The 14,086-nt window shown below is 46.1% G+C and overlaps 1 protein-coding gene across 9 annotated transcripts in view; it reads left to right on the forward strand.

Annotated features, from left to right (window-relative positions):
* Positions 1 to 14,086, forward strand: part of ATG7 (autophagy related 7) — a 274,172-nt gene that overhangs the window by 49,829 nt on the left and 210,257 nt on the right. For all 9 annotated transcript variants that reach the window (XM_070360437.1, XM_070360438.1, XM_070360439.1 and 6 more), the window contains 4 exons: positions 4,388 to 4,476; positions 6,062 to 6,183; positions 10,792 to 10,882; positions 11,642 to 11,786. In XM_070360437.1, coding sequence (XP_070216538.1) covers positions 4,388 to 4,476; positions 6,062 to 6,183; positions 10,792 to 10,882; positions 11,642 to 11,786 — 447 coding nt within the window. The remainder of the gene's footprint in view (positions 1 to 4,387; positions 4,477 to 6,061; positions 6,184 to 10,791; positions 10,883 to 11,641; positions 11,787 to 14,086) is intronic.

The raw sequence follows: 14,086 nt of genomic DNA on the forward strand, positions 1-14,086 counted from the left end.
TTAACTTATATGCAGAGTACGTCATGAGAAACGCTGGGCTGGAGGAAGAACAAGCTGGAATCAAGATTGCCGGGAGAAATATCAATAACCTCAGATATACAGATGCTGCTGCTGCTGCTGCTGCTAAGTCGCTTCAGTTGTGTCCAATTCTGTGCGACCCCATAGATGGCAGCCCTCCAGGCTCCCCCGTCCCTGGGATTCTCCAGGCAAGAACACTGGAGTGGGTTGCCGTTTCCTTCTCCAGTGCATGAAAGTGAAAAGTGAAAGTGAAGTTGCTCAGTCATGTCTGACTCTTCAAGACCCCATGGACTGCAGCCCACCAGGCTCCTCCATCCATGGGATTTTCCAGGCAAGAGTACTGGAGTGGGGTGCCATTGCCTTCTCTGAGATATACAGATGACACCACCCTTATGGCAGAAAGTGAAGAGGAACTCAAAAGCCTCTTGATGAAAGTGAAAGAGGAGAGTGAAAAAGTTGGCTTAAAACTCAACATTCAGAAAACTAAGATCATGGCATCTGGTCCCATCACTTCATGGGAAATAGATGGGGAAACAGTGGAAACAGTGACAGACTTTATTTTTCTGGGCTCCAAAATCACTGCAGATGGTGATTGAAGTCATGAAATTAAAAGACGCTTACTCCTTGGAAGGAAAGTTATGACCAACCTAGATAGCATATTCAAAAGCAGAGACATTACTTTGCCAACAAAGGTCCATCTAGTCAACGCTATGGTTTTTCCTGTGGTCAGGTATGGATGTGAGAGTTGGATTGTGAAGAAAGCTGAGCACTGAAGAATTGATGCTTTTGAACTGTGGTGTTGGAGAATACTCTTGAGAGTCCCTTGGATTGCAAGGAGATCCAACCAGTCCATCCTAAAGGAGATCAGTCCTGGGTGTTCATTGGAAGGACTGATACTAAAGCTGAAACTCCAGTACTTTGGCCCCCTCATGCAAAGAGTTGACTCATTGGAAAAGACTCTGATGCTGGGAGAGATTGGGGGCAGGAGGAGAAGGGGACGACAGAAGATGAGATGGCTAGATGGCATCACTGACTCAATGGACGTGAGTCTGAGTGAACTCCAGGAGATAATGAGGAACAGGGAGGCCTGGCGTGCTGCGATTCATGGGGTCGCAAAGAGTCGGACACGACTGAGCTACTGAACTGAACTGAACTGGTGCTAATAAGTTCATGGTTTTCTGCCAGCCACCTTCCTTCCCTCCTCCTTTAACCCACCCTTTCACCACCCCTTCTCCCTCTTCCTGCTCCCTTTCTTCTTTCCATCTTTTCAGCATTCACCTGCCTTCATTCGGTATATGCTGTGTATCTGTGAACTCATCATGGAGACCTTGAAGCTACTCCCTGCTCTGCAGATGCTCCCTCTCTTCTTTTTTCCTAATGGCCTTTATCTTAGAATAATTTTAGATTTATAGAAAAGCGGAAGTATGGTGCAGAGGCTACCCTCACCCGTTTTAGTTTTCTCTAGTGTTGTCACCTTACAGTATTGCAGTACATTTGTCAGAAGTGAGAAACCAACATTAATACATAACCATTAACTCCACTCTGGAGTTTGTTCACATGTCACCAGTTTTTCCATTAGCACCCTCCTGCATGCAGGGATCCCATCCGGGAGACTGCATTCTGTTGTCATGTCATGTCTCCTTCTCCTCTGGTCTCTAACAGTTCCTCAGACTTCTGTTGTTTTTAGTGACCTTGACAATTTTGAAGAGTTCAGTTATTTTGGTCAAATGCCTCTTAGTTTGGGCTTGTCTGTTGTTTACTTATGATTCAGTTCAGTTTAGTCGCTCCGTCGTGTCCGACTCTGCAACCCCATGAACTGCAGCACGCCAGGCGTCCCTGTCCATCACCAACTCCCGGAGTCCACCCAAAGCCATGTCCATCGAGTCAGTGATGCCATCTAGCCATCTCATCCTCTGTTGTCCCCTTCTCCTCCCGCCCTCAGTCTTTCCCAGGATCAGGGTCTTTTCCAATGATTTGGCTCTTTGCATCAAGTGGCCAAAGTATTGAAGCTTCAGCATCAGTCTTTCCAATGAATATTCAGGGTTGATTTTCTTTAGGATTGACTCGTTTGATCTCCTTGTTGTCCAGGGGTCTGTCAAGAATCTTCTCTAGCGCCACAGTTCGAAAGCATCAATTCTTCAGTGCTCAGCCTTCTTTATGGTCCAACTCTTACAACCATACATGACTACTGGGAAAACCATAGCTTTGGCTATACGGATCTTTGTTGGCAAAGTGATGTCTCAGCTTTGTAATATACTGTCTAGGTTTGTCATAGCTTTTCTTCCAAGGAGCAAGCGTCTTTTAATTTCATGGCTGCAGTCACCATCTGCAGTGATTTTGGAGCCCAAGAAAATAAAATCTGCCACTGTTTCCATTGTTTCCCCATCTATTTGCCATGAAGTGATGGGGCCAGATGCCATGATCTTGTTTTTGAATGTTGAGTTTTAACCCAGCTTTTTCACTCTCCTCTTTCACCTTCATCAAAAGGCTCTTTTTAGTTCCTCTTCACTTGCTGCCATTAGAGTGGTATCATATGCATATCTGAGGTTGTTGATATTTCTCCTGGCAATCTTGATTACAGCTTGTGATTCGTTCCGCTGGTTCCTTCTTGTGATGTACTCTGCTCATAAATTAAATAAGCAGGGTGACAGTATGCAGCCTTGACGTACTCCTTCCCCAGTTTGGAACCAGTCTGTTGTTCCATGCCCAGTTCTAACTGTTGCCTTTTGACCTGCATACAGATTTCTCAGGAGACAAGTAAGGTGGTCTGGTATTCCTAGCTCTTTAAGAATTTTCCAGTTTGTTGTGATCCACAAAGTCAAAGGCTTTGGCATAGTCAATGAAGCAGAAATAGATGTTTTTCTGGAATTCCCTTGTTTTTCTAATATTCAAAATTATCCCTACTATTTTTTCTTTGGGAATGAGTCACTAAGTTGAGCCCACACTCAAGGTGGAGAGGGATTAAGGTCTGTCCCTGGAGGGTCTGTATCTACATATATTGCTTGGAAATCTTCTGTAAGGAAGACTTGTTCCTTCACCTTCAAATATTCGTCTCATCGTGTATGTCATTATGGACTCATAGGTATTTATTTTGGTTTGGGTTATGATCTAGTACTACGTTCTTTATTTCCTTGCTCGCCTTGTGCCAGCCTTGGCCACTGAGAGCTCTTTGCAGGTGTCTCTGGTGCCCCTTGCCATGCCCCTGGCCTTCTGTTCATTCAGCACTTTCTAACTGTCTGGTGTACAGTGTGCTCCAGGCTCGTCTTCTGTTTTCCCTGCTGTGTGTGCTCAGTCACTCAATCGTGTCTAACTCTTTGTAACCCCATGGACTGTAGCCCGCCAGGCTCCTCTGTCCATGGGATTTCCCAGGCAAGAACACTGGCGTGGGTTGCCGTTTCCTCCTCCATCCCTTTCCCATGCAAGGACTGAACTTGCTTCTCCTTTGTCCCCTGCATTGCAGGCAGCTTCTGTACCACTGAGCTATCAGGGAAGCCCTTTTTTTTTCCCTGCTCTAGCCCTAGGATTACTCATGTGTCCAAAGAGCCCTGATTCCTTTTACTGTACTGTATGATTCCTACTGTACTGGAGAACAGTACTTAGAAATTAAGACCTCATTGTCTTTTGAGAGGAAGGAGACAGAAAAAGTGAAAGCTGTCCTGTGCGATGTACAGAGGGATCAGGAAGCAGAGAAGCAGGGTGACGGCCTCCACTGGGGCAGTCGTCATTAAAAGCAGAGCTTTCCAGATGTGGAGATCAGGGCCGGGGAGCTGCAAGCAGGAGGAGTGGGAGGAAAAGCAGGTGAGCAGCATCGACAGCAGCGGGCTTTTTAGTTTGGTCTGACTCTGCGCTTACGTACAGCGGTAGTGACCCTTCTTTGACTTTTCTCATTACGTGAAAATTAGCAATTTTCACAGACCATCTCTCTTTGAGACAGGATCTTCTCTTTGTGAGCCCTGACAGTTGGCTGCCCTCCCTCCCTGTCTTCCTTTCAGTCTTCCTTCTGCTACTGCTGCAAAGTCACTTCAGTCATGTCCGACTCTGTGTGACCCCATAGACGGCAGCCCACCAGGCTCCTTGGTCCATGGGATTTTCAAGGCAAGAGTACTGGAGTAGGGTGCCATTGCCTTCTCCGAGTCTTCCTTCTAAATGAATCTAATTCCTCACAGAGGGTGAAGGGACGAATTGGACAGCCCGGGCCACAAGGACATTCTGTCTTCTGCTTTCTTCTCTTTCCTCCAGCCCTTCACCAAGTGTCTAATAGTTGATGCTTTTGCACAACCAAATAAACAGGAGAGGGGAGGGATTAGCAGTGCTTGTGCTGTGAATCTGACACGGTCCCTGCCTCACTCGAAGTCTTTTTTGTTCACAGATAACTATTGGCGTGTACGATCCCTGTAACTTAGCACAGTACCCCGGATGGCCTTTGAGGAACCTTTTGGTCCTAGCAGCCCACAGATGGTATTTACGTGTGTGTGTGTGTGTGTGTGTGTGTGTCCATCTGCCTATCTGTCTCTGTCAGTCTTTGACTGTATGTTTTTGACCTTGTATCTGACTCTGTCTATATTTCTGTTTTCCCAAATGGATTTTTTTGTCATTGCTGGTGTAGAAACCAGATAACAAATCAGTAAATTGTCATGATCCAGTTTCCATTGGTGGTGAGCCTCTAAGCAGGTCTGTTACGGACCTTCAGATTCCGACTGTATCGCGCTGAAGACAGCGTAGAGTAGAGCAGGACCCACAGCTCGGGGAACCCCAATCTGAACTTCTCTAGCCCCCACTTCAGCTGCGTTGTGTTCAGGAAGGATTTTCTTATTGCTACCATCCTCCCTTTTTCCCGACCCTAAACTGAATAAAATGGAGGGTAGTGCACATTTGAAAAGATGCCCAACATCGTCAGTCATCCAGGAAATAAAATATAACAAGACAGTACCCGTTAATAAAGACAGTAAGATGCTGTTATGAAAGATACTACCACACACTCACCAGATAATGAGATGCCTACCAGACTGAGTTTAGAAAGATGACAATACCAAGTGCTGTCAACGATGTGGGTGAATTGGAACCCTCAGACATCACTGGGTACCTGTTTGGAAGTATCTCCCAAAGTTAGAAATATCTATAGCTCAGCAGTTTCCCTCTCAGGTACAAAAGCACAGAAATGCACCCTCAGATGCAAGCAAGACACCTATACAGGAATGCCGATCGCAGTGTTGTTCTTTATAACCAAACACTGGGAATAACCCAGGTCTCCTTGAACAATGAAATGGATAATATGGTGGGGTGTATTCACTGCCATGGAATGCAGTGTTGTAGTCAGCCTGAGTGAATTACTGGTACACTTATCAACACGGATGAGTTTAAAAAGCATAGTGTTAAAAAATAAATAAATAAATAAATAAATAAAAATAAAAAGCATAGTGTTGAGTGAAGAAGGCTGGACCTTCTAAGTTAAAACTTAAGTCCCTACTTAGAAGTTAGAGTAGGACTTAGAGTAGGAGTTACTGTTGAAGGGGCTGTTTAAGGACTGGGAGGAAGCATGAGACAGGCTCCTGTGTATTTAGGATTTGGGTATTTACGTTTGTGTGTGCTTTACTTAGATAACAATGTCCACTGAAGATAGCTAGATCATAGACCTTCCCCAGAAGGATAGGGTTGCACGTGCTTATCCTGGTGGTGAGTCTGTGTAGCCGTGGGCTTCCTCACCACGGCCCGCTCTGTAAGCTCCTGTGGGAGAAGGGGGACCGGAGGAACTCATGCTTGTCTTTTGTCAGAATTATTTCTGTGCAATATGAAATCATTCTGTAAAACTCACCTAAAAAGAAATCAGAGCCCGTTCCACACCCAGCCTTTAGACACTTGGACAAAGGAAGCCTATGTGGATGTGCTCAGAATCTCTGAGATGAAAGCTGTTTCCGCCAAGGGTGTTGGGGGTGTACTTACAGTGACTGGAATCCTCCAGCTGGGTTTGCCAAAGCTCTTACGTGAGCTCTCTCTCTTCCTTCCTTGAAAAAACTGAAACATAAACATCCGGGGCTGACACCAGGAGTGGCAGTTTCCAGTCCGTGGAAGTGGTCTGCTTCCGGGACCGCACCCTGCAGGGGGTGAGAGACGTCACCCACAGCATCGTCTTCGAAGTGAAGCTTCCAGAGATGGCGTTCAGCCCAGGTAATTTGCCACCTTGGAGAATGCACATAATTACCGTTTAACAGAAACCCAATCAATTCAGTTCAGTTCAGTCGCTCAGTTGTATCCACCTCTTTGTGACCCCATGGACTGCAGCACACCAGGCTTCCCTGTCTGTCACCAACTCACAGAGCTTGCTCAAACTCATGTCCTTTGAGTCAGTGATGCCATCCAACCATCTCATCCTCTGTCATCCCATTTTCTTCCTGCCTTCAATCTTTCCCAGCATCAGGGTCTTTTCAAATGAGTCGGCTCTTCATATCAGGTGGCCAAAGTATTGGAGCTTCAGCTTCAGCATCAGTCCTTCCAATGAATATTCAGGACTGATCTCCTTTAGAATGGACTGATTGGATCTCCTTGCAGTCCAAGGGACTGTCAAGAGTCTTCTCCAACACCACAGTTCAGCATCAGTTCTTTGGCGCTCAGCTTTCTTTATTGTCCAACTCTCACATCCATACATGACTACTGGAAAAACCATAGCCTTGACTAGACAGACCTTTGTTGGCAAAGTAATGTCTCTGCTCTTTGATATTCTGTCTAGGTTGGTTATAACTTTCCTTCCAGGGAGCAAGCGTCTTTTAATTTCATGGCTGCAGTCACGGTCGGCAGTGATTCTGGAGCCCAGAAACCGATCCGCCTTGCTGTTCTTTCCTCCCTGTACAGTGGCAGTGGAGGTGAGCTGCAGCTCCTGCCTCTGTGTCACTGCGGATGTGTCCCTGGCACGGAGGGCAGAGATTCTCCCCAGGAAATTCCCTCAAGGCAGTTTTTTCAGCCCTGAGGATTTTTTTGTCCTTAATTTTTTGTTTTTGGTTAACAAAAGAATCTTTATTCCTTGCCCTTCTTACAGGAAGAATGAAGTATTAATGCACTAACATTTTTATTTGTTACAAAATATTGTGTGTGATCTTATTCCCAATAAACTAGTCAGCAAAAGTGCCATTTCTCCTTCCACATTTAATGTTCTTCATCTTATCCCCACCTCATAAGTTAGGAAATGCAGGCTCACAGATACGTTTTATATATATATAAGGGAGGGGGAGGGGGAGGGGGAGGGGGAGGGGAGGGGGAAGTGTGTTTATGTATAGATGGTCTTGCTTTTATGTCTATGTTTGTCTTGAGGTACACATCACAAAGACAGAATAACAGACTCCAATTTGAGTAGAAGTAAAGGAAGTGAAGCCATCTCGTGGAACACCCCTTATGAGGGATCTGACTGCTGTGGTCGCTGTGAGGGCATACTGTAATTCCTTCATAAATGCTAATTGGTAATTTCCCATCTTACCCAAAGTCCAGAACTCTTTCCAAGGTGACCCCTTCAGCTTCTTTGTACAGCAAGCTCTTCAAAGTACTTTTATATACTGACATGGTTTACTTTGCTCCTGTATTGCAGCATCTGCACTGTCCCAAGGCACCTTGCTTTCTTCAGTCCATGAATCATGTGCCTTGCTGTGAGTGTGTGTTTTGGGGATGAGGAGTTTTAAGATCTCTGCTTGGTCAGGCAAAAGAGGAAGCTGTTCACTTGCGAGTTTGGAGCCTTAAGATATCTTTTGTCTGTCCGTTGTCTTGTCTTGTTGCTGTTTAGCCACTCAGTCATGCCTGACTCTCTGCGACCCCATGGCTGAAGCATGCCACGCTTCCCTGTCCTTCACCAACACCCAGAGCTTGCTCAGACTGATGTCTGTCTAGTCGGTGTTGCCATCCAGCCATCTCATCCTCTGTCGCCCCCTTCTCCTCCTTCCCAGCATCAGGGTCGTTTCTGGTGCGTTGTCTTTGGATGTTTGCATTTGGTTTAGCACCCTCTCCTGCCTACCACCTTTGGGGAGAGGCACTTTTCTCTCCATTTTTAAGATAAAGTCACTGAATTACTCTCTGATCCCCGCGATATCCCGGATGCTTGGTGAAGCTGGCAAACCCAGGATACGCCACGCACTTCACTTGAGAAAGCGGTTTTCTGTAGCACAATACTTGATACTTGATATCAAGTGTAGATGATTTAGTTTAAGAAAGGCAAATGTTCCTGATGCAGATTGATGTTCTCTGTCTTAGCTGTAAATAAAACTTCATAATAAATAAAACTGTGTATTGTAATGTGAACTGAAGCTATTAGTATGGTAGTATCTTTTAAAATTTCTGAGACATCCCATAGTTGCAGTGACAGTCTCACAAGAAATGGTTTTGAACATCCTGTAGCTTCTTCTGCTCTCCTGGTGCAGCCAGGCTCCCTCTCCTTTGCTGACCCAGAGTATTCCTGCAGCTGGCTGAGGGAGGGGCAGAGTGGGAGGCCCCTCCTTTCAGTTCCTGTCCTTGATGTGCAACTTTGTCCAACTCTCCTCTTTGTCCAGCTAGGGGAGAACAGAGCCTTATTTTCCCCTAAAAATTTTTTTTTTTCTCATCAGTTTGGGGTATGTCTTATGGATGTAGATTAGATGGAAGCAGCGGGCTTTCGTGGTGGCTCAGATAGTAAAGAATCCACCTGCAATGCAGGAGACCTGGGTTTGATCCCTGGGTGGGGAAGATTCCCTGGAGGAGGGCATGGCAACTCACTCCAGTATTCTTGCCTCAAGAATCCTATGGACAGAAGAGCCTGGCAGGCTACAGTCTATGGGATTGCAAAGAGTCAGACGCGACTGAGCACAGCACATAGTATTTTTTTAAAAATCATCAATAAGTTTAAAGTACATCTGATTTCATTAAAATGGCTGTAACATTTTGAGTACAGAGAGGTTTTAATTTGCGATGACATTTTGTTTTTGTTTTATGCTTTCTTACCTGTAATAGGAGCAAATTTAGATGGGAGTTATTAATCATAATACTAGACTGTGTTTCTAAAGTTCCTGTCAAATTTCTGTGCCATGTATTAAAGAAGCATTTTTTAATTTAATGTAAGAACAATAAGGAAATCAAACAAAATGTGAATCAGTAACAAGTTTGAACTTTTTTTTTTCCCCAGAAAAGTAATTCTGGAGTTCTTCTTCTCTTTAAGATCTAAAATCTATTGTTTCAGCTTTAATTTTTTTGTGATGTAAAAAAGGACCAGCCCGTAGCACCTGAACTAGAATAGGAAGGGGCATTTGTTTTCTGGCTTCCTGCTGTGAAAGATGCCTGCAGCCAGGTAGCTTTTGAAGCTACTTGGTTTCCCACTGGTCATCCTAGCCCAGAAATAAAAAATTGTGTAAAGGAAATCAACCCCCCTTGGCCCCATAGTTATATTGAACAATATTATTTTAGGAAACAAAGGTTAAAAGCTAATAGGTCCAAGGAAAGGAAAATAGGGTGTTGATAGAAATATAAAAATAGGAGAATTTCCAAAGAAAGCCAGTGTACAATTAGTGACAAATGTAAAATTCCTGCCAATTGTGTCCTAAAATACCTCTGAACCTTAGAGCAAGGAGCTCCTGTTTCTTCAGAGACTGTCAGTTAAAGCAGATACTGGAGGTGGTACTGGAAGGGTAGGTGGCTGAATGAATCCCCTGTGAAGGAGCTGAGACTGTCTTCTGAATTTGGGGAATTCAGTGAGGAAGGGAAAGTGACTGAGGTCCCCAGGTGCGGGGCATATAAGCGTGGGTGGCCCCCTGGTGCAGGAGTTACAAGACCAGGTTTCCACCAAGGAAACCAGGATTCCATTGAGATATTCCGCAGAGCACTCGAGATTTTTTTTTTTTTTTTTGGAGAGGATTTTGCAGCAGTGGAATAGAGCAGCAGTTCCCTGAATGTGTCCCGTGGGGTTTTAATCGGTGTTACGGGGTGAGGGAGTTACGGAGAGCCAGCTAAGACTGGGAAGCTCAAAGCCAAGTCAGATGGCGTGGCTCCTTTCCTGCAGGCCTCTCCGAGCTTCATCTCCACTACCTGGGAGGGACTCCAGGCAGGGGCAGGGCAGGTGGAGACACAGGTGGGGACGAAGCACTTCCCAGGCCCACTGCCACAGGACCTTCATCCGCTCAGGGCTTTGCGTGGGGGAGGCGTTGTGACAACAGCTAGAATTGGAATTGCAGAGGCCCCCATAGCAGAGGTTAAAAGAGATTGGCAGAGAAGGGAGAAGCCAGGGAAGAGGAGTCTTAATGGAGAGGACAGCTTGGCAGAGGAGCAGTCCCTGGACTGAGATCTGTAGACAGGCAGGCACGCCGAGGTGGACAGGGAGGCAGGGCGTGAGGGTGGCGTGAAGATGAGGAGCGCAAGGGGCACGCTGACCTGGGGGGGAAGGTGTGCTGCAGCCACGCTGGCGGGGCTTCCTCAGATGAAGACCCCTCCACAGGCCGAGACCCGCTCCAGGTGTGGTCGTCTTTCCTTTTGTTTTTCTGAGCAGCCTCCAGTAGCAGCAGAAGTTGAGGCAACTCAGGGCAGAGTCCAGGGCTCTTTCAGAAGCACCTGTGCAGGAAGACTGTGCTTGGGTCTGGGGGTCTCTAAACAAGACTCCTCGTGGCCCAGGGACATGAGGAGGCAGCCAAGGCAGGTGGGTGCAAATTCAGGCCTGCACACCTCCTTGAAAAAGACGTGGACTCCAAGCTTATCGAGGCGTGAGCCATCTTGCTCCTTGGATTCATTCTTTATTCTTCTCTCCTTCACTGAAATCGCTGTTTTATTTGTCTCCAGATTGTCCCAAGGCGGTCGGATGGGAAAAGAACCAGAAGGGAGGCATGGGACCGAGGATGGTGAACCTCAGCGAGTGTATGGACCCTAAAAGGTACAGCTTGGAAGCCGTTCCCGCCAGGGCTCACGCCTGGTTCTGTCAGGCCAAGCGCTTTGCCCGGCTCAGGTGGGGCTGGGGGAAGGCAGATATCAGTGTGTTCATTCGCTCTTGGCCACCTCCTGATTTAAGTTTGGCTGTGAGAATGAATATCAGTAATGGATATCTGAAGGGCACACAGCGTCTGTTTTTCTGGACATCCTAAATGTCGCTCTCGCTTCAAGCCCGCCCTCTCAGACCTGTGCACCTCCTCCACCTTTTTGTCCTTTATTCGTCTCCCTTGACTTGTGTCCCATTAGCCTACAGGGAAGGCCATGGTAAGAAATACTTCACAGAAACCAGTTTTGTACTGAAGGGATGATGTAAGTACTCCCTCTACTGAGGGGACAGAAATTTCTCTGTATCCAGTGTTAGGAAGAGGTTTCCTCTTAAGCGGCTGGTGGTGTTCTAGTCCTGGACGTAATAACCCCCGTAACCAGTCAGGCTTTCCATTTCATCTGGGCCCCTGGGAGCTCAGGATCAAATGGGGGCCTGTCACGGTACAGTTGCCGAGGATTATGGCGGCACGCACCACTCTGTAGTAACCGCTGTCCTCGCCTACCCTCCAGCCTCGTGTTGCTTTTCCTTTGATCCTGATTCCCTCTGTTACTTGTTTCTTATCTTCTCATACAAGCTACTTTCTTTCTAAAAAAGGACAAGATTGGGGGCATAAGCGGGTGACTGGCTACATAAATAAATGATTCTCTCCCTTTCTAGGTTAGCTGAGTCATCGGTTGATCTCAACCTCAAGCTGATGTGTTGGAGATTGGTCCCTACTCTGGACTTAGACAAGGTTGTGTCTGCCAAGTGTCTGCTGCTTGGAGCCGGCACCTTGGGTTGTAACGTAGCCCGGACGTTGATGGTGAGTTTGCAGGGGTCGAATGGCGCCTCTCAAGCTGTCGCTTCTCTTCTTTCACTATACAGTCTACCCTCCAGACTTGTGGGTTTCGCATCCAAAAGTAGGAGGGCATTTTTGTTTTTTAAGGAAAAAAAAAAGCAACCAAACCGAGAATTAACCAACTAAACAACCCCAACAGCCAAGCATACATCTCTCTATTTTTTTTTTTTTTGGTCTTTTAGTTGCATTCCTCCTTCCTTTTTCCTCTTTTTCTTTTTTCCCTCTCAGGTTGTCGTTCAGTTTTGACTGAAGTTTACATTTTAAGTAAATTTGTTTTCCAGCCCGCTTTGATCTTCAAGCGGGAGTTCATTGGCTCAAAAACAAAAAAAAAGAATCTCTGGCTGGTTCCAGGGGCTCCCAGACCCCACCCCCTGTGCATACCAGGGGACCGCCAACTGCACTTGAGTGCCTTCTTTCTCCTTCTGTCTCCCGCCCTCCCTCCTTTCTTCTCTCAGTATGTCTTTCAGTATAAAAGGAACACATGGTTTTGTTATAAGGTGGAAGCAAGAAATCTGCCTCCACTCTCATCCCAAGTCACTTCCCAGAATCAAGCAGACTTTGTCAAGTGCTATGGAGCATCTTTCCCTGTAATTTTCATCAGATCAGATCAGTCGCTCAGTCGTGTCCGACTCTTTGCGACCCCATGAATCGCAGCAGGCCAGGCCTCCCTGTCCATCACCAACTCCCGGAGTTCACTCAGACTCACGTCCATCGAGTCAGTGATGCCATCCAGCCATCTCATCCTCTGTCGTCCCCTTCTCCTCCTGCCCCCAATCCCTCCCAGCATCAGAGTCTTTTCCAGTGAGTCAACTCTTCGCATGAGGTAGCCAAAGTACTGGAGTTTCAGCTTTAGCATCATTCCTTCCAAAGAAATCCCAGGGCTGATCTCCTTCAGAATGGACTGGTTGGATCTCCTTGCAGTCCAAGGGACTCTCAAGAGTCTTCTCCAACACCACAGTTCAAAAGCATCAATTCTTCGGCGCTCAGCCTTCTTCACACTCCAACTCTCACATCCATACATGACCACAGGAAAAACCATAGCCTTGACTAGACGGACCTTTGTTGGCAAAGTAATGTCTCTGCTTTTGAATATGCTATCTAGGTTGGTCATAACTATCCTTCCAAGGAGTAAGCGTCTTTTAATTTCATGGCTACAGTCACCATCTGTACTGATTTTGGAGCCCCCAAAAATAAAGTCTGACACTGTTTCCATTGTTTCCCCATCTATTTCCCATGAAGTGATGGGACCGGATGCCATGATCTTCGTTTTCTGAATGTTGAGCTTTAAGCCAACATTTTCACTCTCCACTTTCACTTTCATCAAGAGGCTTTTGAGTTCCTCTGCACTTTCTGCCATAAGGGTGGTGTCATCTGCGTATCTGAGGTTATTGATATTTCTCCCGGCAATCTTGATTCCAGCTTGTGTTTCTTCCAGTCCACCGTTTCTCATGATATACTCTGCATATAAGTTAAATAAGCAGGGTGACAATATACAGCCTTGACGTACTCCTTTTCCTATTTGGAACCAGTCTGTTGTTCCATGTCCAGTTCTAACTGTTGCTTCCTGACCTGCATACAAATTTCTCAAGAGGCAGATCAGGTGGTCTGGTATTCCCATCTCTTTCAGAATTTCCTACGGTTTATTGTGATCCACACAGTCAAAGGCTTTGGCATAGTCAATAAAGCAGAAATAGATGTTTTTCTGGAACTCTCTTGCTTTTTCCATGATCCAGCGGATGTTGGCAATTTGATCTCTGGTTCCTCTGCCTTTTCTAAATCCAGCTTGAACATCTGGAAGTTCACGGTTCACATATTGCTGAAGCCTGGCTTGGAGACTTTTGAGCATTACTTTACTAGCGTGTGAGATGAGTGCAATTGTGTGGTAGTTTGAGCATTCTTTGGCATTACCTTTCTTTGGGATTGGAATGAAAACTGACCTTTTCCAGTCCTGTGGCCACTGCTGAGTTTTCAAATTTGCTGGCATATTGAGTGCAGCACTTTCACAGCATCATCTTTCAGGATTTGGAATAGCTCAACTGGAATTCTATCGCTTCCACTAGCTTTGTTCGTAGTGATGCTTTCTAAGGCCCACTTGACTTCACATTCCACGATGTCTGGCTCTAGGTGAGTGATCACACCATCGTGATTATCTGGATAGTGAAGATCTTTTTTGTACAGTTCTTCTGTGTATTCTTGCCATCTCTTCTTAATATCTTCTGCTTCTGTTAGGTCCATACCATTTCTGTCCTTTATTGAGCCCATCT

The sequence above is a fragment of the Bos mutus genome, chromosome 22, assembly GCF_027580195.1.
Source record: "Bos mutus isolate GX-2022 chromosome 22, NWIPB_WYAK_1.1, whole genome shotgun sequence".
NCBI lineage: Eukaryota > Metazoa > Chordata > Mammalia > Artiodactyla > Bovidae > Bos > Bos mutus.